This window comes from Marmota monax, unplaced genomic scaffold (genome assembly GCF_021218885.2).
Source record: "Marmota monax isolate L192 unplaced genomic scaffold, Marmota_monax_Labrador192_F-V1.1 WCK01_AAM20220418_F8-fsc00092, whole genome shotgun sequence".
In the NCBI taxonomy this organism is placed as follows: Eukaryota; Metazoa; Chordata; class Mammalia; order Rodentia; family Sciuridae; genus Marmota; species Marmota monax.
The window spans coordinates 5,272,048-5,297,106 of record NW_026692583.1 but is presented as its reverse complement, the minus strand read 5'-3'; the positions used below and the strand labels follow the sequence as shown (position 1 = coordinate 5,297,106).

Below are 25,059 nucleotides of genomic sequence, written 5' to 3'. Positions count from 1 at the left end.
TGTAAAAAATAGAAATAAATCATGAGCTGGATGCAGTGATGCATGCCTAAAATCCCAGTGGCTTGGGAGGCTGATTCAGGAGGATCAAGAGTTTGAGTTTAGCCTCAGCAATTTAGTGAGACCCTGTCTCAAAATAAAAAGCAAAAAGGACTGGAGATGTAGTTCGGTAGTAGAACACCCTGGGTTCAATCCTTAGAGTGTTCTACCACTGAGCTACATCTCCAGTCCTTTTTGCTTTTTATTAGTACCAAAAAACAACAACAAAAGAACCTGGACTAGGCAGAGCATACAGACTAGGCAGAGCACAGAGGACCTCAAGGGAACAGTGAGACACAAAACTATTTGGTGTGTCATGACAATAACAGATGCAAGTCATGATGTATTTGTCCTAATCCTTGGAGTGTTAGAACGTCAAGGGTGAACCCTAATGAAACTGTGGATTTGGAGAGATAATGATGTGGCAGAGTAGGTTGTCACTTGTCACAAAGGCCTACTGTGGTGAGGATGTGGACAGTGAAGAAGGTTGGGCATGTATGGGAACAGAAGGCATAAAGGAACTCTCTACATTCTGCTTAATTTTGCTATTGAACTAAAACTGCTTTAAAAAATTCAATTCTATTTAAAAATTCTATTATCAGGTAGAAAACTATTACGTTAACACACAACCTACAACTATTTTCCCAGGATGAATTTCCTTGGTCTCAGAGCAAGACAGTTCCACTGTTTAAGTGATAAATTATAAAACAATTGGACATGAGAACATCCTGCCTCTGAAAAATCATCTTTTCCAGTCTAGACGTTCTTGCTGGTGAAGAGCACCCTCAGTGTTTACAAGGAGGGTATATCCAAGTCCACTGTGAAGACCTCAAGGGAAGCCACTTAGCATCTCTCGACTGTGTACAGCAATGTCAAGGGAACCGTTATTTTTCAGGTGGTAGTCAGCTGTGACGCTGCAGCCACTCGCAGGTGAGTTCATTACACACAATTCTCGGTGAAGACACACATTTTGCTTAGGTATCAGAAACCCTTACCGCTTCCCCAGGCTTAACAGGTTTCCCACCATTCGCTGTAACACCTTCTTGACGTTGACCACCCCATAGAGCGCTGCGGTCACATGCTGGCCAATCAGGTATTCACATTCTTTCACTGTCAGCTGCTTGCCTTTCCCAAAAGCATCTATGTAGATGTAGTCAAAGATGTCCAGGGTCGCCCTATCAGAAGAGCCAAATATTAGATGAGCTGAAGAATTCAGTATTTTAATCTCTACAATAAGCTGCTCAAATCAGAGGTCAACGGTTAAAACAGTACTCTCGACACTGACAATATTAACGCCTTGTCCACAGTTTAAAACCTGACTCTTTATGGGAGCTCAACTATCAGACCAGTCCTCTGGTGTTTAAGGGACACCATGCATACAGGCCGCCTATCAGACCTTTTTAATTAAAATTGATCCAAAACTCATGACCATGGACATCAGAGCTCAGTTGAGAAAGACATAGGAATGGCCGAGGCAGACTACTCCATGGATCAGCAGTAGTTAGCCTCTGGGGATGCTGAGCCCTTGAGGATCTGAGGAAAGTTCTGGCACCTCACTCCAGAAGGATTCTGCGCAAGCAGGGATCACATGATACAAGTTCCTACCGCACGGATCAGTGTGCCATGAGGGCTTATGGAATGATTTAGGTGGCTGTCTGTCTCAGGAACAGCTGTGATTCCTTTGAGCAATTATTTCATTTTGATCTTATTCTCACTGCAAATCACATATCAAATTTCCTATTTGGCAGCTAAAAAGCCCAGTCAGATTTCTTTCTTGAATTATGTTTATAGCCCACTTTTAGCAAAGACCTAAGATATATAAAATGTTCTAGAAATAAGGATCTCTTCCCCTCTCTTTGGGGCCAGAACTTCCTAAGGACAAACACATAAAAATTTATAGGCCAAGATCATTTATGAGCATGAATACAAAAAATCCTGGACAAAATACAAGCAAATTAAATGGATCCATGTATTTTCAAAAAATATGATTAAGTTAGACGTACCCCAAGAATTATAGAAGAGCTAAACATTAAAAAATCTATTTCTGGGGTGTAATTCAGTGGCAGAGCAAGTGCTCAGCATGTGCAAGGCCCCTTGTTCAAGCTCCAGACCAAACCAAACAAACCCCCATTACTGAACATACAGAATATGAGCAAAATTGTGAGATCACATGGATAGGTAGGGAAAATCTCTAATATCTAGAGATTAATAAAACTTTTAGCAAATTAGGAATCTGAAGGGTAGCTTTGATAATCCTAATGAAAGGTTATCTCCCCAAACATAATGCTGGATAGTGACATCTGAAAAGCATCCCACTGAAAGTCACACCCAAGGCATGGGCGCATGCCATCATTGTTTATCAACTCTGGACAAAAGGATCTGGCCCAGGGGTGACAGTGCTTGCCTAGTACGTGCAATGCCCTGTGTTCAATCCCCAACAATGCCAAAAAACAAAACAAAACAAAAAAAAACACACATATATATATATATATATATATATATATATATATATAATGTTACATATATAACATGTATATGAAGAATTCAGTATTTTAATCTCTACAATAAGCTGCTCAAATCAGAGCAGCTTATTATAGAGATTAAAATTATATAAGAGAGATTAAATACATATTATGTTACATATATAATATATATATTTATAATATATATATAAAGCCAGAAAAAAGGAAAGTCAATACTTACTGATATGATGATTATCAACACCAAAAAAATCAAGATGACAAATTACTCACACTCATAATTTATTCAGCAAATGTGAATATCAGACCTATATCTAAATTTTTGGCTTCATCCCTATATACCATCAATACTTAGAAAAGTAATAATTCCCACTTAAAACAGCAACAAAAATTTAAGGTATCTACAAATAAAAAACCTTCTGAGATATTAATTATCTTGATGAAGGAAAGTGTAAAAATCTTTTCAGGGGCACTAATGAGGACCTAGGTAAATGCGGAGGACCATTTCCTAGACAGAAAGACTCAACAGTGAACACTGCCATCGTCCTCATACTGATCTAGAAATCCAATCAAAAGCAGTCAATGGCTCCAATCAATATGCACGCAGAATTATTTTATGGAACCTGATGATTCTGTATGGAAGAGTGAAAGCTAAGAACTGCCAAGGCAGACTTGAAGAGCACATTGGGACTCTCATACTACCAGGTATCAGGACTAATTATAAAGTCACAATAATTGAGATAATATGATCTTGGTGCAGGCACAGTGAAAAGAGACCCAAGGCAGGAGTGGTAAGAGCCCGGACAAGGACAGAGAGGGACACAGCCCAGCTGCTGGGGAGAGCTGTGTGCTCCCCCAGCCTGAAGGCCGAGTCCTGCATGGGCCCCTGGGTTTGTTTCTGCTACCTGCCGGAGTTGTTTTTTTCTTTTGAAGACAAGTTCTCACTACGTTACCCTGGATGGTCTCAAACTCCTAGGCTCAAGTGACCCTCTCAGCTTAACCTCTGCAGTAGCTGGGACAAAAGGCTACCTGGGAATATTAACAAATTATTGCATTATTTATTTGCACTATGATATATGCTCACTGTAGCCCGTGAAGGAAAAATGATACTGTCACCACACACAATGCTACCATGTAATACATTACTATGGTAAACAATATGGTGATCAGTGTTATGAACACTTTATAGCACACAAAAACCATGGTGAGTTACTACATAGGTATTTCAGAATATTTTAGAGAAACATGGAGAGGCTGGATTATACAGAGAAAGGGAATGAGCTGAAAAATTATTTTTCTCATTTAAAATAATGAAAAGTGGATATCTACTTTCCCAGCACCCCCTCCCACTTTAGTACCGAAAATTGAACCTAGAGCGTTCTATCACTGAGTTCCATCCCCAGCCCTTTTCATGTTTTATTCTGAGACAGGGTCTTCTCAAATTGGCCAGGCTAGCCTTGAAATGGAGATCCTCCTGCCTCAGTGTCCTGATTTGCTGGGATTACAGGTGTGTGCCTCTGTGCCCAACTTACCCAGTACACATTTAGGAACACATATTTGCAAAACAACATGGAAAACTAGGGAAGGGTGTACAGTTGTCTAAAAAAACACACATACATAATGAACTAATAATCTACGTGGAAGTAAACACTTTCAAACAGACTGGTAGTTACTTCTGGGGAGCAGAAGGGGGAAAAAGCAATCAGGAAGAATGCCTGGAAGGCTTCAATTACACATATAATATTTTACTTCTTTTTTAAACTAGGAGGTAGACACGCAGAGACAAATTGTACTTCTTTCTATGCAGCACCAGAGCCTTGACTAGATGGATAAAGGACTGTGATCTTTTCCATCCTCCAAGCCACTCTATGAAAAAGTGACCCCATTTTACAGAGGAAGAAACTGAGGCTCAGAGGAAACCAAGGTTTGAGCTTAGGCTGATGTCAAAGCTCAAGTATTTTCTACTGCATTGTCTGATCAGTTCACCTAAGATTATTACAATTCATCTTTCGGTTTCAAAGAACGTGAAATAGATTATTACTTTTTCCACTAAATGGCAGATTTAATAAGATTTTTTTTTTTTTTTTTGGCATCGAGGATTGAACCCAGGGGAGTTTAACCACTGAGCCACATCCCCAGCCTTTTTAAAATATTTTATTTAGATACAGGGTTCTCACTAAGTTGCTAAGGCTGGCCTTGAATCTGATGATCCTTCTCCTTCAGCCTCCTGAGGTGCTGGGATACTGGCATGTGCCACCACACCTGGCTTGAACTATTTCTTGCAGAACAGCTAGATTATAACTGAAGAGATTTCTGACTGATAAGACACTAGATTTAAAAGAACAAAACAGAACTCATTAGCCAGGTTTCTTTCTCTCTCTCAAGCTTGGGCACACATGCAGAAGAAAGGGGAGATTTATGGAAGGAAGGAAAGTAAGAATTTCTCTAAGAATGCTTTGATCTGATCTACTTTGGAACAAAGGGACCTTGGAGCCAGAAGACCTTGAAGTCCTAGTCTTTCTTATTTTAATTAAACTTTTTGAGGTAAATATAGATTTACATGTAGGTATAAGAAATACAGAGTACCCTTGACCCAATCCCTCCTGATGGTAACAGCTTGCATGACTACAATACAATATCACAAGTAGAATATCAACATGGATTACCCTCAAAAACCAAAACAGCCCATGTCCCAGTTTTAACCTCTGTGTGGTGATACCTAATTTAACCATGAAGTCAGGCTTTCTCTCAGCACAGTGGGACTGGGTCCTTGGCACCAATTACAATGTGTCAGAGGGGACTTACCCTTCTGCGCCTTGGCACCACCTTAATAAGAAGTGACTTGGGAAGTTGACAGGCTCCAGTGGGACTCCCAACTGCCGAGCAATTGTCAAATAGAGCAGAGACATGCTGATTGGGATTCCTGTTCTACGGATCAAAACCTAAAGGAGAAAAAATGCTTTGGATTCATACATTCTCTTTCATTCAACAAATATTCTTACAGGTACCTACTGTACATCAGGCATGATGCTAGGGTTTGAAGCTTAAACAATCAATATTTTATTTATTTAGATCAGAGGTCAACAAGTTATGACCCATGGGCTAAATCCAGTCCACCTGGATACTTTTTTTGTAAAGCTGGCATAAAAAGAGCTTTTATATTTTTCAAGAGTACCATTTTGTCATATATGAAAATAATATGAAATTCAAATGTTAACGTCCACATATAAAATTCTGTTGGAACACAGCAGCACTCATCTGTTTTTGTGTCACTGTGCCCGCCTTCACTCTGTAAGAGCAGTCCTGAGGAGTCAGGAGAGAGACCACAGGGACTGCAAACCAAGATAACGTACTATCTGGCCCTTTACAGGAAGTTTGCTGACCCCTGACTTAGGTCCTCATTCTTCCAAAAAGAATTTAAAGACATTTCAAGGAAAAGTGTGTAAGTGTGACAAAATAAAATGAAAGTAGCAGGCAGAGCACAGAATAGACATGAAACCGGAGCCAAGAAGGAAGCAAATAAATATTGAAAGTGCCAAGACTGACATGGCTAGGCCGCGGATCGCCACCAAATTTGCTGGAGACCAGAGCAGAGAAAGCCCTGATGAGGTTTGCAGGTGTGTGTTCACATGGCCCAGTGGACCCAACTGAGTCAGAGAAATACCTACTTCTACTAGCAAATTTATCCCCATACAAAGGACATTCCACAGCAAAACTCTTGTGACTGAATAAAAATGTGCCTTCAGAAATGGGAAGACATAGCATTCATCCTCCACAAATAGTCTATCAGAAACGAACTTAAAATATACATGTACACATACACACACACACACACACACACACAGCCGTCGCTTGGTACTGGTGAGGAGTTGGTTCCAGGACTGCCCACAAATACTGAAACCTGTGGATGCTCAAATCCCTTATATAAAGTGGTACATTATTTGTAAATAACCTTACATTCTTTGAACCATCTCAAGATGACTTAAAATACCTAATGCCATACAAACGGTAGGTATGTAAAAGAAATGTAAGATATGTAAATAGTTGTATTGCTTAGGTAATAATGACATGAAAAGTCTGTGCATGTTCAGTACAGATGCAATCATTACTTTGTTTTTTTTGAAGCATTTTGTTAAAATATGTGGATGCAGTGGAATCCACAGATATGGAGGGCCAACTGTATCTTTCTTTACTATATCCACATTTACCTGGTGCATGTATAAGTTGAGTGCATTGTAATAATCCATTCGGTTCCCCTTGAATTTCAGCTGGTCATAAAGGACATAATTCATGGCATCCAGCACCTGGCTCTGAAGTTCTATTTCCATTATCATGGAGGAGTCACCTGAAACATAGAGATCTGCTCTGGGACACAAGTACAAATGACGTTCCCAATAATGCCCCAAATAACCCACAATATGTGGTGACTGGCAATGGCTTAACAACCAAGTGCTTCCAATCTAGGGAGCAGAATGGAGTATGTATCTAAAGTCTCTTATTTTATTCAGGTAAAAAGGATGTTCTATTGTTTATCACGTTTTTTTTTTGTTGTATAAACGGACCATCTTAGCATTTCCCAAATAAACCAACTCCCCTAAGTTTTTGGTTTGTTTGGTTTTTTTTTTTTTCAAATATAGCTGGACCCAAAGCAATTCCACACCTGCCTTGAAGGCCAAGCTGGGATGGCGGCTGTTTATGCCCCGGAGGGTTTTGCAAACAAGCTCTACGATGCTGTCGATCTGGGCCTGGATGTCTTTGAGGCTGATGTCTGAGAGAGGGTTGCAGTACTGGTCGATGTACACGGCACCTGGGGATGAATAAGAACCAGGCGATCAATACTCTTTTCTTCCTTATTCTTACCAGCTTGTTGTTGGGCCCCAAACACCCCGGGCGAGAGTTCTGCGCACCACCCACCACCAGATAAGTGTCCTATCTTAGGCCTTGCTGTTAACACACTGAGAAGGAAGAACAGATTTCACAATGAAGGAGTTTGTATTTCACGCTTCTTCTAATAAACAAAACTTCTCTGACCTCTCAGAGTTCATGGGCTCAAAAATTGTGTGATAGTCCGGCACAGTGGTGTACACCTATACTCCCAGCAGGTCAGGAAGCTGAGGCAGGAGGATCATGAGTTCAAAGCCAGCCTCAGCAAAATGAGATGCTTAGCAACTTATTTAAGACCCTGTCTCTAAATGAAATTCAAAATAAGGGTGGGGATGTGGCTCAGTGGTCAAGTGCCCCTGAGTTCAATCCCCAGTAGCAAAATAAAGAAACAGACAAATAAATAAATAATTGTGTAATATATGGCATACTCCTATATTCTATGATAAGGAGAATCAGATGTGACAACGGAGATCTTTTCCAGCTACTTCTCTCTCCTGCTTTCTTATAGGTTCAAAATCCAAAATCTTCAGAAACCTTAATGGGGTAAAACAGTTCCTTTCTTTAAAAAACAAAAAATAAATAAAATAAAAATGAAAGTCCTCAATAACCATCCATTTGAATAAACTCTACTTCTCAAGGTGAAGTGTAAATGGACTTTGTAGATAACTGTACCTTCAAATTAAACAGTAACGCTCAGAGAAGCTGCCACTGAAACATCGTACAGGGCACACCAGAGACCCTGCCTCTTGAAAACCAGCACTCTCCAGAGCTTTAGGTGATCTTTTCACCTGAACCAAAGGGTTGTCATCATTTGGTTACAGGACATATTCACTTGGGAGCCTGGGAGTCATCTTCAATTCAAGAGACCCCAGAATAGTTCCGGATCCTGACTACCCTACCAGCAAACACTCTGAGGAGCAGAGAGCACTGAATGGGCATCAAGAGACTGAGACTCCAGTCCTGTGCTGCCACCATCCAGGGTCTGGCTCCTGGGCCCCTGTGTGCCACTCCCTCCGTATGGCCGAGAGCCATGCTGCACATCTCTACTCAGCCTAACACCAACTCCTGCACCTCTTCGATGACATCAGAGCTCCACAGGCCACCAAGCATCAAAGCCCTGGACAGGTGTCCATTCACTCAGCCATGTAAAATTCGATGATGGCTTCCAATGCCTACAACAATGATTTGGATGGGTGACTTGAAAACTGTAACTTTGAAAAATGAAAATCAAGTATTTATTTTTATACATAAACTTCAGAAAATAAGGCTTGTTACACTATTCTTAACTGTGACGTAAACAGGAGGAGGACTTCCAACTTCAGTGTGTATGAGAGAATTCCAAGGTGGTAAGGGTATTGTATTCTAATCCACTAAAAAAGATCTTCCATTCCTTCTGGACAGTACTGGACTTTCCTACAATTAATAAGTACCTACACTAGGCATTGTTTATTGCAACCAGGATCATAAAGAAACATAGTGACTAGTTGAAGAAACAAAATGTATACATTTCAAACAGAAAGACTGGGATGCAGGTGACTATTAAATGCTACTATAGCTAGGGAACCCTCAAGTCCTCAGTTGGCACTGGATGGAGGGGAGGTCTGAGCCGAGCCTGGAGGGCACGACAAAAAAGGAGGAGGCCACAAGTGAGCAAGTGAAGGCAGAAGTGTATGTGCAGAGTAATGGGAAGGGTCAGGAGGAAGGACTGTGGAGGACACTGGAAGCAAAGGTTCACAGAGCAAGCTGGCTTCCACGGCAGGCCGAGAAGGGGAGTCTGGGTTGGACTGGGCTGGATGTGTTGGCTGACTTGAGGGCAGGAGCAGGGGGCTCAAGAGAGCAAGTATCCTTAGAAAGCTGCTGCTGGGAGAGGCTGTGACAGCCGCATGAGAACAGGAATGGAGACATGACTAGGTGATAGGGAAGGGAAAAAAAAAATCAACAACTGAATAAGTCACTGGAAGCAGGGAAAGAAACATGCATTTCATAATCACAATTTATGGGAGTGTTTGTATAACATTCTAGGAATTAAAATAGTTTAAAGAAATTGAAGTCACATTTTGTTCCTGTTGGACTACCTAAGAACACAGAGTCACTCCCTGCCCCCACAGAGCCTGCCCACCCAACCCGGTTCTCCTCGCTTCTCATCATGGACCAGCAGATGCCGATGCACCAGAACATTCTGTCCTCATTAAACTCCAACCAGAGGTTAAGGGATTTGCTCAAGGTTACGCAGAGACAAAATCAGATGCCTTTATTTCTGTCTTGGAAATGATGCTTCAAAGCTTGGAAGGAATTCATCTCATTAGTTAAAACATCACTCTCACACATGGACCAATGACGCATCTTTAGAAGCACCCTCTCTTCAGCTGACGGCTAAAGATACCAACAAAACCTTATCGGAGGTGCAGTACTGCCCACCTCACTGGCCAGACCACAATCCAACCTCCCAAAGCTCTCAGTGTGATTTCTTTTCCCATTCATACCACAAAAGCAGTTCCTTCTCCTGCTCTTAGAAAGACTACTCTTAAAAAGCTACCTATGAAAGACCACACTGTCCACGGTATGGGAAAGACCCACCTTCAAGATACGACTCATAATCATCAGGCTGCTGAAGAAAAGCCTTGAGGTTATTTAAAATTTTCTGTTGCCGTAGGTAGTAAAGAATTTTTTTGGCGTAGTATTTCCAGGTCAAAGCTTTTCTAGAAAACAAACAAATAACAATCAAGTCAATAAGAATTAAGATTTTTAAAACGTTCAATTACTTAGTTTCTACTTCACAATAATCATGTCATGTAGTCTATTATAATCAGAGAACCAGAAATGGTTCACCATCTTTTTTGGAACTGGGTACTGAAGCCAGTTCTACCACTGAGCCACATCCCCAGCCCTTAAAAAGGGCATTTGGGGGAGAGAGGGCTGGGGTTGTGGCTCAGTGGTAGAGCACTTGCCTGGCATGTATGAGGCCCTGGGTTCGATCCTCAGCACTGCATATAAATAAATAAATAAAATAAAAGATCCATTTACAACTAAAAAAAATTTTTTAAAAAAGGCATTTTGGGACAAGGTCTTGCGAAGTTGCTGAGGTGGGGCACAAACTTGTGATCCTCTTGCCTCAGTCTCCAGAACTGCTCGAATCACAGGCGTGCGCCACATGCCTGGCTGATTCCTGTTCCTATTGTCCTTACTAGCATGGGGGCTGGCAGCACACTGAGGGCTTTGCACGTGTGACTCAACACTCGATCCCTTGTGCTAAAATCCGTGGAACACTTATGGGCTGGCCTCAGATTTACTTGCCTGTAATCTTTGGTAAAAGGAAACGAAAGAGCAGCCCAAGAACGAGCTGAGCTTCTGCGGATTTCAAGAGACAGGAGGGCACCTGGATTCATTGGTCCCCAGCCTCTGCCTCAGGGCACTCTGGGTGCTGCGTTCCCCTTCCGTGGTCACAGCCACAGCAAGTCCATCCAACCTCCGTTCAGACATTATCCACACTGACCTCCCGTTTTTATGTTTCAGAAGTTTTCCCTAGAACTTGGTCTTGCACGCCCACCTACCACTCCACTTCCCACTTGGAGGGCGGGGGGCACCTTAGAACCTCTTTCCTCCCAGTCACCGGATCTCTAGTACCGCGGCTCTACCACTCCAGTGAGGCCGACAACCTCCAAGAGCCCAGGACCCCTTGCTCCCTCTCAGAATGCCTTTGGTTCTCTTTTACACACACACAAGATGTGTCCCTCCTCCCCCTCAAAAATAACCACATTCCACACCTCTCTGGTCATTCTCCACTTCATTCTTTTTCTCTACAGTAATAACCACCAAATGTGCATCCCTAAACATTCTAGCCTATTCTATGGTCCTTAAAATCTCTTAATCTATAGGACTTCCCTTTACCTTTTCCCCACCTTGTATTTTTTTTAATCAATGATTTTTTTTTTTTTAATTTTATGGTGCTGGCGATTGAACCCAGGGGTGCTTAACCACTGAGCCACATCCTCAATTCTCTTTAGCTGTTTATTTATTTTGTGGTGTTAGGTATTGAACCCAGGGCCCTGTGCATGCAAGGCAAGCACTCAAGCAACTGAGCCATATCCCCAGCCCTCTGTTTTTGAGACAGGGTCTTACTAAGTTGCTTAGGGCCTCACTAAATTGCCGAGGCTGGCTCTAAACTTGCAATCCTCCTGCCTCAACCTCCTCAGTTGCTGAGATTACAGGAGTGTGCCACTGTGCCTAGCACCCCCTTGCATTTTATTTGTTGAAGAAACAGGGTTGTTTGACCTGTAGCTTCCCTGTCTGGAGTTTCCTGATTGCATCCACATCATGGTATAAAATGCTCTCCTGAATTTCTTGTTGGAAGTTGGAGGTAGAGTTTCAAGATTCAGATGCCAATCATTTGGCAAGATGCATTCCCAGGAAGCAGAATGGCCCTGCCTTAGGAGGTGGTTCAGCCTAGTTGTTTCTCTTGCAATGTCAGCAGCCACTGTGACAGGATGCCTGGTCTGCTCATTCCTTAGAGGTTACAAAGTAGTGATATTCTAACTAAACAATCCCTTCTTCATTTATTGGTTAGAATATTTCTACAAAGAAAAACTTCCATTCATCTTTGCTATTTGGTCCTCCAATGGTACAGGATATAGGAAAGGAAGGGACAACATTTACATCATTCCTTTCATTCATATTTTTCAAACTAATGATCTGAGTTTCTATTATCCTCCAAAGGTGGCCAATAAGTTGTTATTTTTAAATACTATGATGAACTCATGGGATAAACATATCTGTTTAATCCACTCATCTGCATTGATGCTCAAATCCTCACATCTCCAGTCCATAGAAGCCTCTTCACTACTGGCTCCAAACACTTCTGTTGTGGAGAATTGTTGGTTGTTTTGCTGCCCGGTTCCAGGCTTGGAAGATACTTGAGGCTCATCTTTTTCATTTCTTGCACTGGACCTAGAATCAACCATTTCTCCAAAAACCCTGGTTACTTTTGGTGGGAAATGGTATCTAAAGTTCACAATCTGAAGACCAGGGAAGATCATTTCTACTGGATTGGTTATTATTTTTAGACCTCTTCAGTGAACAGGGCTAGTATGCTTAATGACTGCACACACCCCGACATATATCTACATATTTAAGTATAAAATACTACATGAGTTCACCCCAACTCTAGTAATTCAAATTTAGAAGTACACGGCTTAGACTTCCTTCTATTTTCTTTTTTATTCCAGAATTCTGCTTCTGCAGGATTCCAGATGACAGAATTAGAATAATTATCACATAATTATTCACTTACTTTATTATACACCTCTCACACACACATTATGCTCAGAATAACAAAACCAACATTCTTGTCACTTTAATGAGTGCAAAGACAGACTATTTACACACACGTCTTTCTGCACTGTCACTGTCCACTCATTTTTTAAATAGCTGCACTGAACCTACACAGCCAGGGCCCATGCCCACGAGGCACACATACTTTGTCCCTATAAGCCTGGTTTGGATTTAATTCTACAACCTATGTTGAATGCTCACCCCCAGGTCTGTGTCAACATATCTGTTCTGTTTTGTTTAGAGTGTCCAAAGATCATTTTCTAGCAGATTTGTCAGAGCCTGAAAGTCTGGCTCCCTCCAAGTTGGTAAGTTTGTAGCCTTTATATCTGGAAGTCAGTCTAGCTGGCATAAAAACCTTAGCTGACATTTTCTTTCAATCTTTGAATATCTTTTTTTCCTCTGCCATAAAGCATTGCTTTTGAGAAGCCTGTTGACATATTTTATTTTCTTTCTCTTGTAAATGACTTCACCTTTTTTTGCTTGGATAACAAAAGGGCTTTTCTGTCTTTAAATCTAGTGATTTGGGGGCGGGGTGCAGTGGTGCACACCTATAAACACAGAGGCTTGGGAGGCTGAGGTGGAAGGATCATGAATTCAAAGCCAAAGCCAGCCTCAGCAACTTAGCAAGGCCCTAAGCAACTTAAGAAGACCGTCTTAAAAAAAAAAAAAAAATCCAGTAATTTTACTAAAATATATCTCAGTATTAGTCATTCTGGGTCAATTTTCTCAGCTACAATATACACTTATAAAATATGTAGTTTCAAGTCTTTATCGCAGTGTGTCCTCTTTCTTTTTTGGGTGGAAGGGATTGCACCCAGGGGCACTTAACCACTAAGCCACATCCCCAACCCTTTTTTATTTTGAGACAGCATCTTGCTGAGTTGCTAAGGCTGGTTTGAACTTTGGATCCTCCTGCTTCAGCCTCCTAAGCCTCTGGGATTATAGGTATGTGCCATAGCACCAAGGGACATACTCTTTCTGTCTTCACATCTTTTTACTGGTGCGGTGTACTTTTTTCAGACTATCAGAACACCATTAAATACAAATTATTTTTCAAAGACAGAGACTAAAGCATTTGCAGAAACTATCTCCTTCTTCTCCTAAGTTTTCTGTAAGCAAACAACAAGCCTTTTGCCAGGACTGAATACAAACTGGGTCCTTCACAGAAACTGGTATCCCCAAATATTTTAAGATGTAGAGTATTCCCTGTAATTTAAAAACTACCCTATTTTAGGCTCAAAATACATGTCAGGCCAAGGGGTAATATATTTATAAAATTATTTCTAAAAACCCCATCATACATGTTTTTATTTGCTATGCATTTTTAGTCTTTTTTTTTTTTTGCCAATCTGATAAGTAAAAAGGCAAATAACTTGATTGCAAGTTCGAAGTTCCCCTGTTATTTACTTACTTTTTTAATATTTATTTTTTAGTTGTAGTTGGACACAATATCTTAATTTAACTTATTTTTATGTGGTGCTGAGGATCTAACCCAAGGCCTCGCACGCACAAGCTAGGTGAGTGCTCTACCATTAAGCCACAATCCCAGCCCCTCCCCTGTTATTTTATTTAACATTTCTTCGAAAAGTGAGTTTGAAGGTTTTTTACATGATTGTCAGCATATGGATTTGCTCTTCTGTGAATGTTATTCTTCTGTCCTTTGTATGTTTTTCAATTTCTTGTTGGAAATTCATAAGAATTACATTAACTTTATGCTTTCTTCAATATACAGAAGTTTATTTTTTTACAACAAAATCATTTGTGTTCTTTCACTGCTTTAGTATCATTGGTCTTGAGTAAGGAGGTCTCCCTAAAAGTCTCCTATTTCATTGTGATCATTTAAAAATTTCAGTTGTTTAACCCTTTGGAAATTTCTTTATATATGATGCAGGTTTTACTTTGTTTCAGGTGGATATTCACCTATTAAATCATCCACCTTTTTCTCTCAGAGTTTAAATATATTATCCATTATTTGGGGATGTGGATCATCCTTTGCCACGGATGGCCATAATTTATCTGTAAGTAGTATTTATTTAAAGGCTATTTTTTGGTACAAATAGTCTTGGAATATGTTGTACTATCTCATGATACACATTTCTCATTATGATTCTAATTGTCACTGTTACTATTTTTTTGTGGTGCTGAGGATTAAACCTAGGGCCGGGCATACCAGCAAGCACTCTATCACTGAGCTGAGTTCTTCCCAGCCTCCAGGATGATTACTTAAACATTTTTCTTCCTCTGGCCCTTCTTCTAAACTTACTCATCCATATGTGTTTTATGACAGTATCATTCAACTGAAAAAATAAAAAGGTCCCCCTCTCAAAACCCTGTTTGGATCCTAATTAGAATGGCACTAGGTGTCATAATTTCAGAACTAGCATTTTTGTATAGTAAGTCTCTGCTCTTAAGGACATGCTCTTAGTTTCAAAAATACTCTGTAGTCTGAATCTAGGAATCTCATTCCCAAGAATCTATGGCTTGGAAATGAATCTACTAGACATTCTTCTTCCTGGTGACATAAAAAGAAAGTGGCTGCTTATCAAAGAGGAATGGTTAAATAAACTATGGTATAAACTACTAAATAATACTAGCCATAAAGAGTAAATTTGATCTTATACCAGTTGATTAAAAAAGCTTTCCTTAAGGTAATGTTGAGTGAGGAAAAAATATATATAGAGAAAAATACCTATTATATGATACCGATTTTATGAAATGATGATTCCCCTTTTCCTTACCCATATTTATCACCATCTATTAGCATGAAAGAGCACAACACAGGTTGTTATCAAGAAGTACAGAGGGCCGTGTGTGGTGGAACACGCCTGTAATCCCAGCAGCTCAGGAGGCTGGGACAGGAGGGTTGCAAATGCAAAGCAGCTTTAGCAACTTAGCAAAACTCTATCTCAAAATAAAATATAAGGGGCTAGGGGTGTAGCTCAGCGGTGGAGCGCCTGCCTAGCCTGTGTAAGGCACTGGGTTCCATCCTCAGCACTGCATAAAAATAAATAAATAAAATAATGTATTATGTCCACCTATAACTAAAAAATAAAATATATAGCTGGGATGTGTTAAGCACCTTGAGTTCAATCCCTGCAAGAAGTACAGGGGTAGGTACAGGAAGGCCAATGTGAAAGGAGGGAGGAAGTAGAGAAGAGTATAATCAGCAATATTAGGAAAAAAAAAGTCTGCAATAAACATCTCACTAAACCAATAAAGTACATATGAGATCACACATATGTATTTAAAAGTACATATATATGTATGTATGTATATGTGTGTGTGTGTGTAAAAAACACAAGTCAGCTTTTATTTTTAAGGCTACATAACACTGTTAGATCATACTTCAATTCATTTATAGATAAACCAAAATAGAAACAGGAAAATGACCTCTGCATCTGAACTCATCCAAGGCCTAGAATAGTGACACATCTTACCTTTCCTTGTTCCACTGACAAAGTTTTACCTCTTCCAAATCTCCTTAAAAACAACAATAGAAACATTTCATGCCTTGCTTGTGAACTATTTCACAATGATTTCTCTTAAGGAAGATAGTAAACACTCCCGCTCTTATCTTCCATCACTAGTAAAGCTTTCTCAATTATTAGAACAGAAAATCCTTTCCACCACCAAGGTAAGCGGGAAGCCAAGTCATCTTCCAGGTAAACAACAAATTAATCTTCACAACAGAAAAGATAAGGCCTAAAACATTTTAAACAACCACCAAGAAATAACGATCCTTCTTAACTGGGAGAATAAGCAACAGTCTACTGCCTGAGAGGAAAAAAAAAAACCCAGCTCTACTAAATAGCTACAATGTTCAAGACTTGCAAAGTAAGATTCTTACCCAAATTCAGAAATTGTAATTTTTTTTAATTTAAAAAAGTATCCATTACATCAAGACATGCCTAAAAGATTGTTTTAAGAAACAAAAATTCAATTCATGACAGGCAAATTTGGTAGTGGTAGGTGGAGAGGTGAGGAAGGATAATGTAACCAAAAGGTTTCACATTGACCTAAAAAAATACAAGTGCCTAGAGCATAGTGCTTGACCTATAGTAGAGCTAAAAATTCTCTTTTCTTTCCAAAAGGATTTTTACAAGATTTCTTTACACAGCTGCCCCTTGGTATCTGTGGTAGATTGGTTCTAGGAACTGCCCTTGGACACCACACTCTGCAGATGCTCAAGTTCCTTATGTAAAATGATGCAGTGTTTGCATTGAAAACTGCGCATGTCCTCCTACATTTTCAATCACCTCTAAGTTACTTATAATAGCTAATACGGTGTAACAGCTATGTAAAATAGTGTTATATTGTTTAGGGAGCAATGACGAGAAAAACAAGTTTGTATATGTTCAGTATAGACATATACTGAACTGCTATTCACCATTTGTGATTATGAATTAGCCAAGGCATAACCTCTCCAAAGTAGAACTTACATTGTGTTCATTCTAACATTAACAAACATTTGTAGCAATGAATTATACTCAGGGAATGTCAATTTTTATTACCCAAATGGAAATAAGTCCAAATTAGTTCAAAATTTTCCCTTTCAAAACCTGAAACAACTTGGAAACATTTCCAATGTGTATACTCCATTAGCAGTATTTTGGATCCAAGGCTGGTTGACTCCACGGACACAGAACCCATAGATACAGATAGCTGATTGCACATCAGTCGTCTTCGTACTCACAGAACTTTCCAAACAACCTTGGAAACATATTCCTCCAAGGTTTGGTCACATACAAATTATAGCAATTTACTCTGGTGTTATTACTATTAAAACAAACCTAAAAAAACTCTGTGAAAGTTATGGCTTACCGTCCTTCCATATTTAGAATGCACACCAGTTCATCCTCAAAAAATATCTCTGGTCCCTCAAGGTTCTCAATGTCACTGAAGCCATTACAAGGAACCTATGAAGAGGACATACAAAAGTAGGCCTCAGTTACGAGGATTAATGCTGTTGTCATTCACACAAATCTGAGCTGCATACACAGATGCCCACTTCTGTGGACAGTGTTTAACAGCTATTCTATACTACCTCAAACTACCTGCCAGGAGTAGAAAGCATCATGAAAAGCACCAATAATTTATTCAGCTTTCCATGTGACTTGTAAATTAATTACCTTTTCATACACTGGAAATTGCTGAAACTGAATTCTAATGTGAAGAAAAATAGCTCTTAAGGACTAGAACTACAAAATCTTATCATTTACAATACCACTTCCAGCAGTCTATGTTTTACACAACTGTGGGAGGAGGGCCAGAGCCATCAAAAGCTTGGTGGAGTAGGTGCTCCTTTAACCTGCTGGGTATGTTTTCTCCTCTGGAGCGGGTAGAATGATGAGCTTCAAGATCTTCACTAAAACACGTATGACTTCTTTCACTTTTTTTTTTTAAAGGTAGCCAGGTCAACCTGTGTGCATGCTCAGGGGTCCTGAGCCAAAGCAATCACCCACCCACAGATCAATCTTTAGTATGCTCCTGCTGTGTTCAAAGTCCTTTACATACTTCTAATTAAGTAGTGGTACAGGGAAAGAGAGAACTAAGAGATAAAAAAGCACAATCCATCATTATTAGGTGAAGGCCCAGAATGTTAAAAATGCATACAAAACCAGCTGGACAAGAAGGTGAGGCTGCAACCTAGTAGTATCCCAGGACCAACTGCATCAAACATGCCTAGGGTAAACACACCTGAACCAGTATTCACCATTTGTGATTATGAATTAGCCAAGGCATAACCTCTCCAAAGTAGAACTTACATTGTGTTCATTCTAACATTAACAAACATTTGTAGCAATGAATTATACTCAGGGAATGTCAATTTTTATTACCCAAATGGAAATAAGTCCAAATTAGTTCAAAATTTTCCCTTTCAAAACCTGAAACAACTTGGAAACATTTCCAATGTGTATACTCCATTAGCAGTAGTTAAAATTAGAACATCAGAACTAATCTTCAGTAAACAACCTTCAGTAAACATAAATAAGATCAGTTCTATTTGTAGACCCCCCCCCCAATCAGAAGGGAAAATTTAATAGTTTGTTGAATTAAAAATGTCAGTTTCAAAATTTTCCAGAGTTGCAAAAAGTTAAGAATCAGGAATGGATACAGAAACTTCCATGAGACATTTTGGGGAAGGGGAAAAAATAAAAAACACCCCCACCCCCCCCAAAAAAACCGTGCATTTCAGCAATTAAAAAAAAAAGAAAGAAAGCTTCTCAGGTATACTGAATGCAAGACAATTTTATTTAAGGGAGAAACAACTCTGATCTATATGTAGGTTTTCATCCTGTTACCTACAAATAATGCAGTTCGATGCTGGGTAGAACCTGCAAAGCCAGAGGGAAGAACCACATTAATTCTGTCAACCCTTCTGGGAAGACAACTGGGAGAAATCTATGGTGCTCAATCATTGATGATTTCCCCAAATCATGTGGAGGTTGCAAAAAAAAAAAAAACAACATTTAACCTACTTGAAGAGAAATAGTGCTGATCTGGATTCCCTCCACATTGTGCTGCGGGCCCTCCCTACTCCCTCCACCCCCATTCTCTTGCTGGCTTTAGAAAAGTAAAGCTGGCAGGGACAAATGGCTTCGTGTTGTTTGGATGGGAGGGAAAGGACACAATGACTCTTGCAGCCATGGAAGTGAGTAAGGGATTGTGAGAGCACTGAACAGGGAGATATCAACAAGAGCCGGATGAGCTAATGCCTACAAACCCAGACACACACGCACGCGCGGACACACACACACACACACACACACACACCCCACTACCAGGCGAATGCTTAGAGCTACATCAACAGATCCTTACGTGCTCTGAAAAGAACCTCTTGGAGAACGAGGCTACAATCTTCCGGGCTTCTAACCCAGCTTTTTGCCGAACTTTATATTCCTCCAACCAATTGACGTAGTCGGTGGGGCTGTAGTGTTTCATAAGGGAAGGCCACCTACAAGGAGAGAAACACCCCCTCAGCTTCACAGAGACCCATAGGCCGCCGTGGGAAACAGACACGGCCAGCCGGCCCGGTGGGAAGAGGGGGCTCCTGGCAGGGGACCTAGTTCGAGTCTCCACCCGGGGTCCACGCACTCACCCAAACGGTGTGACCTTGGCGTGGCGACTGCGGGCTGTGTGCCTCCACTCCCCCACCTCTAAAAGGAGGGCAGTTGTTGGCAGCAACAGTCCTAAATGATGACAATGACAGTTCGCAGGGACGGCGCGCCAGGCCCTGGGTGTGTGTGTGTATGTGTGTGTGTTTTCCGCACATCATCTCATTTAACGGCCGCGGTCCGAGGCAGGTCTGGGGAGTCCCGCCGCTCGGAGCCGAGCGGGAGGCTTTAGAAAGGGGGAGCCGCTACCTTTACAAGGTCATGCGGGGAGCACGCAGGGCCGGACGCGGTCCCGGGTCCGACGCGGAAATCGGTGCGGTCCACCCCCGGCCCGGGATGCTGCGCCCGCTGGGTCGCCGCATCACTGGATCCGCGTCAACACGGAGCCCCGTCGGGCACAAAAGAAGCGCGCACAGCGGCTCCGCTGCGTGAGCCGCGGCCGCCGCCATCCTCGGCCGAGGGCCGGCCCGAGGGGCGCGCGAGGTGGGCACGGCGGGGCCCGCGGGGCCGGCGGCCTGGAGGCCTTTGTCTGCGGGCCGCGGGAAGGGTCCGGGGGTGGGGTCCGCGCGCCGGGCGGCCGCGGGCAGCGGGGGACGGCGGCCGCAGCCGGCGGGCTCGGGGGGCGCCGGCGGGGGCGCGGGGCCGTGGCTCACCTCACCCGGAACTGCTCCTTCCACACCTTCCCGCTGCTCTGGCACACCTCGCGCAGCCGCCGGCAGGTGCTGGAGACGCGGCCGATGTCGCAGGCCGACAGCGAGCCGCTGCACAGGATGTACTCCAGCACCTCGCCCGGCAGGTTGACCAGGCAGCTGAGGCCCGCCGCCTCGGGCGCGGCCTCCTCCGCCAGCGCCGGCACCACCTCCATCGCGCTGTCGACCGCTGCCGCCGCCATCTTGTCCGCGTACCTGGGGCCGCCGCGCGCGCGCGCTGAGACGCTTGCTTCGCCCCGCCCACTCGGGCTAGGGGCGGGGTCAAGTAGCTCCGCCCATCCTGGAGCCACACCCCCTCCCTCAGCCTGGGACTCCCAAAGGGGAAGAAATGACTCCGCTCAGGGATTGAGAGTTGGCGTTACTTCCAGTCAAGACGACGGTGGCATTGATATTGTAGAATGAATTATGTTTTTAAATTGAACAGTAAAAATTATGCATATTTTCATGTGTGACGAGAGCTTCCTGTGCAGTAGTTCATTGGCTCTTCCCCCAAACCTTAGGAACTAGCCTTCTTCCCAAATTACAGACGGGGGAACAGGTTCAGGAAGTGATAAGACTTGCATGGGGCCCCTTGTCCTAGATTCTATCCAGAGCTGCTGGACTCTGCTCTCACCCATATGATGTAATGAGAGCAAACAGTGATCTCGATTGAGTACTGAGCCACGCATTTTGCTTGCTTTTGGAGGACTCTTCCCCAGAGCACTCTAAGATAGTGAAGGGCAGTAATCATAGCCCCCAGATTTGTGTCCTGCATGCCCATTCTACCATATATAGACCCATATATTCTAAATAAGGGAAACAGGGCTCCTATGGATTAGCTACTGATTCAGTCACAGGGATCAAAAACCTGGACTTGAACGTTTAAAGCAGTATTGACCACCCAGGTGTGGGTGCGTGTTTTCCATACCTGCATCTACTCTGGTTTTTGTTTTTTTTTTTTTTTTTAACTCCAGTTCAGTGCAAGGCCCTGTGCTGGGTACCCTAGAGATTCAGAGGTGAGAAAAAACAGAGTCCTTGTGCCCCAAGAGCTCAAATTCCAACTAGTGTTAGAAAGATCTGTTATCAGTATCTAGAGACCGTGGTGAAGTACTCCCCTCAGCTTGGAAATCAGGATGCCCTGAGAGAGCTGAACTAGAAAAATGACCTTAGAAATAAATCTGAAATCTGTGACAATGTTGCAAAGGGACAAACACTACCTCTCCTGGCCTATCTGAAGCCATTCTCTTCTCCACTAGCTGTTCATGTCCTTGGATAAGCTGGTCTTCTTTCTCCTCCCACTTTTGTCCTTCTGTTGGATACTATTCTTGCAGCCTGGAATACAAGGCCTCCTTGTCCTCTCTGTTCTCATCAAGACTCCTCTTCCTCCCGGGGAAGCTTAGCTTCTCCTTTTCCACAACCCAGCACCAAATATTGCTCCTCCCCCGCCTCCCCCGCTGCATTTTTTCAGTCTTGTAATTATTTCCTTAATTAATAACCATTTATTCATCCTGTCTCTTTCCCGTTGGATCTGCAGTGACTTCAGGGTCATAAAAGTCACCTCTGGATGTCAGTTTACTAGGCACAGACCTTGCATGTAGCAGATTCTCAATAATTGTCTGTTCCTGCAAATGTCTAGCCAGTTCTTTGATTCGAGCAAGTTACTTAGCTTTTGTGAGGCCCTGTTTTCTCACCTATAAATTGGGAATAATAAAAATTCTTGCCTCCTGGGGTCATCGGGAGGAGTGAGTGAGTAGATTTGTGTCCCAAGTGTGGAGCGTACTGCTGGGCACAGAGAAAGTGCTCAATAAAAGTGTGTTCCTGTGGAAGTATGGGGTGTGGGTGAGTGTATCCAGGGCCCACGGGAATGTCACTTGGCACGGGGCCACTGTGGGCTTGGACCTTGGGCAGATGCACAGTAGCCCACTTCCATGTTCTGCTCCAGCTCTTCCCTAAAATCAGACTCAAGTTGAAAAACCAAGTTCAAGTGTAGCTGTGGGTGCCTGCATTTGAGTGTGGGAAGAGAAACTGTCTGCTAGTGGGTAAATCATGTTCAGAGCCGAAAAGATGACTTCAGGCTCAGACTCCCAAAGACTATATCAAATGCTGCCCAAATTCACCTCCTTCTGTCTCCCCAGCCTCTATCCCAGGCCCTGCTGTGGCTCTGACCCTGAGAAGTTGCAAAACAATCTTGACTGTGCTCAGATAAACAGGTTCCTATCAGTCCGGGAGGCAGACCCCAGGGCTGGTGAGATGATCTGCTCAGGGGAAGCTTATGAACTGCAGCTGCTTCCTTATTGACTACATTTGGTTGTGTCCTGATCAAAAATGACCAAGATACTGGTGGGAACAAGCAGTCTCTTGTCAACCCAAGAGACCCCCTGCACAGCTGCAGGATAAAAGGTTCTATGTTTTGCAATGCTGGGATGGAACCCAGGGCCTCACGCCTGCTAAGCCAGCGCTCTACTGCTGAGCTACATCCCCAGCCCTAGAAGGAGGCTTTATTATTGAATAATCATTAAGCCAGACTGTGCCACATCTCACAGGTAACGTGTTAAAGAAATCATAAACTTGGAAAGTCATCCTACTTTTTTTTTTTTTTTAAATATGCAGCCAAACACTGCAGTATATCTAAGCTCTCTGGTTTCATGCTAACCTGCCCTCGGGCAAGAGCACTTGACCTTCTCATTTAGGATACTTTCTTAGTTCATTTTAGACTTGCCTGCTAATGTCGGTACCCACAGTGCTGGCCAATTGCCCTGCCTCCAGGAACAATAAAACTTCTCAAATCTTTAGACACAGGTAGTTACAGTTTGGAACAAAGAGCTTGAACTAAACCCCCACAGTGACAGGGAGGTAGGGACAATGTCTTCCTTGATATTTACATTTCAAAGAGATGGAGTGCAGGCCCTGGCTGAAAAACATTCGTGGGTCAAACTGGCAAGAAGTTTGTTTAGCCTTGGAAAAGATTGATAAAGTGCAGTGTAGACATGAAAGGGAATGCTGTTTGGCCATAGAAAGGGGGTGAACGCTACAACGTGAATGAACTTGAAGACCTATTGCTGAGTAAGAAAGCCAGACACAGAAGGACCAATATAGTATGATCCCACTTACCTATGGAACACAGAGAATAGGTAAACTCAGAGAGAAAGAATGTAGATTAGAGGTCATTTGGGGCTGGGAAGAAGGAAGGGAAGGGAAATTATTTCTAAACAGGCATAGTATTTCTGTTCGGGGTGATGAAAAAGTTCTGGGAATAGTGGCGATAGATGCAAAGCTATGTGATGTTCTTCATGCCAGGAATTACACATTTAAAAATGGTCAAGATGGCTGGGCGCCATGGTACACGCCTGTAATCCCAGCAGTTCCGGAGGAGACTGAGGTAGGAGGATCCTAAGTTCAAAGCCAGCCTCAGCAATTTAGCGAGGCGCTAAGCAACTCAGTGAGACCCTGTCTCTAAATAAAATATTAAAAAGGGCTGAGGATGTGGCTCAGGGGTTAAGCACCCCTGAGTTCAATACCTGGTACCAAAAAAAAAAAAAAAAGAAAAAATTCAATTCTGCCTACGTAATACAGTAAAAAAAATGCACACACAAAATTTACGTATATCAAAGGGACAGAAGATATAGTAACAAAGAATTGAAGAAAGGAAGTCAAGGGTGGCACATGCCTGTAATCCCAGCTACTCTGAAGGCTGAGACAGGAGGATCAAAAGTTCAAAGCCAGCCTTAGCAACTTAGCAAGATCCTGTCTCAAAATAACCCAAAAAAAAAAAAAAGGCTGGGGATGTAGCACCCTCGGTTCAATCCCCAGTATCCAATGCCCCCAAATCAGTGGTAGAGTACTTGCTGAGCATTCGGGAGCCCTGGATTTTATCCCCAGCATGGAGGTGGGAGAGAGTAGGTTTCTTTTATTTTTACTCTACAAAATTCTCCTGCCGAACTGTCCTTACTCCCTGAATGTATCCTAGGACCTGGTCCCCATTCGCCTAGTCCTTGCTTAAAAACATGCTCTGGGCTCCATCCTACCTGCCCCCTCCCCCCCCACCACCACCCAGAATCCTCTAGGGCATGCTGTCCTTCGCTTCAGCAAGGAAGTAAACTTATTTGGTTGGACTCAAAGTGTCCTTCTGGTTGTCTTTGGCTCTTGGGCTTCAATATCCCTCTCCTGTGAAGTCTCCATAATTGAGTTAGAGATGGCTTCAATCTGCCTGGAAACCTCACTCTAAATATAGCTGGCCTTCAGGACCCACAGGGTCCACATCTGTAGATTCAACCAACCAACCAAACAGGGATCAGAAATGTTCCAAACTCCCCCAAGACCTTTTCTTGTCCGAATTTCCTAAACCATACAGAATAACAACTATCTGCAGAGCATTTATACGGCATAGGTATTTGAGGTGATCTAGGATGGCTTCAGGTGTGCGGAGGATGGACAGGAATTTTATGGAGCTACGCCATTTGATATAAGGGACTTGATTGTTACCGATCCAGGCCCATGTTGCTGATGTCACAATAGGGCAATCACTGA

General features: G+C 42.5%; 1 protein-coding gene across 2 annotated transcripts in view; it reads right to left on the bottom strand.

Annotated features, from left to right (window-relative positions):
* Fbxo21 (F-box protein 21) overlaps window positions 1-20,753 on the bottom strand; it is a 40,041-nt gene extending 19,288 nt beyond the window's left edge. The window contains exons 1-8 of one of the 2 annotated variants that reach the window (XM_046446226.2): window positions 20,497-20,753; window positions 19,548-19,683; window positions 17,550-17,644; window positions 9,978-10,099; window positions 7,177-7,323; window positions 6,725-6,861; window positions 5,322-5,458; window positions 1,032-1,211 (exon numbers count right to left, since the gene is read on the bottom strand). In XM_046446226.2, coding sequence (XP_046302182.1) covers window positions 1,032-1,211; window positions 5,322-5,458; window positions 6,725-6,861; window positions 7,177-7,323; window positions 9,978-10,099; window positions 17,550-17,644; window positions 19,548-19,683; window positions 20,497-20,735 — 1,193 coding nt within the window. In that variant the 5' untranslated portion in view covers window positions 20,736-20,753. The remainder of the gene's footprint in view (window positions 1-1,031; window positions 1,212-5,321; window positions 5,459-6,724; window positions 6,862-7,176; window positions 7,324-9,977; window positions 10,100-17,549; window positions 17,645-19,547; window positions 19,684-20,496) is intronic. The other variant, XM_046446227.2, reaches the window with a different exon arrangement.
* Between the last annotated feature and the right edge of the window lie 4,306 nt (window positions 20,754-25,059).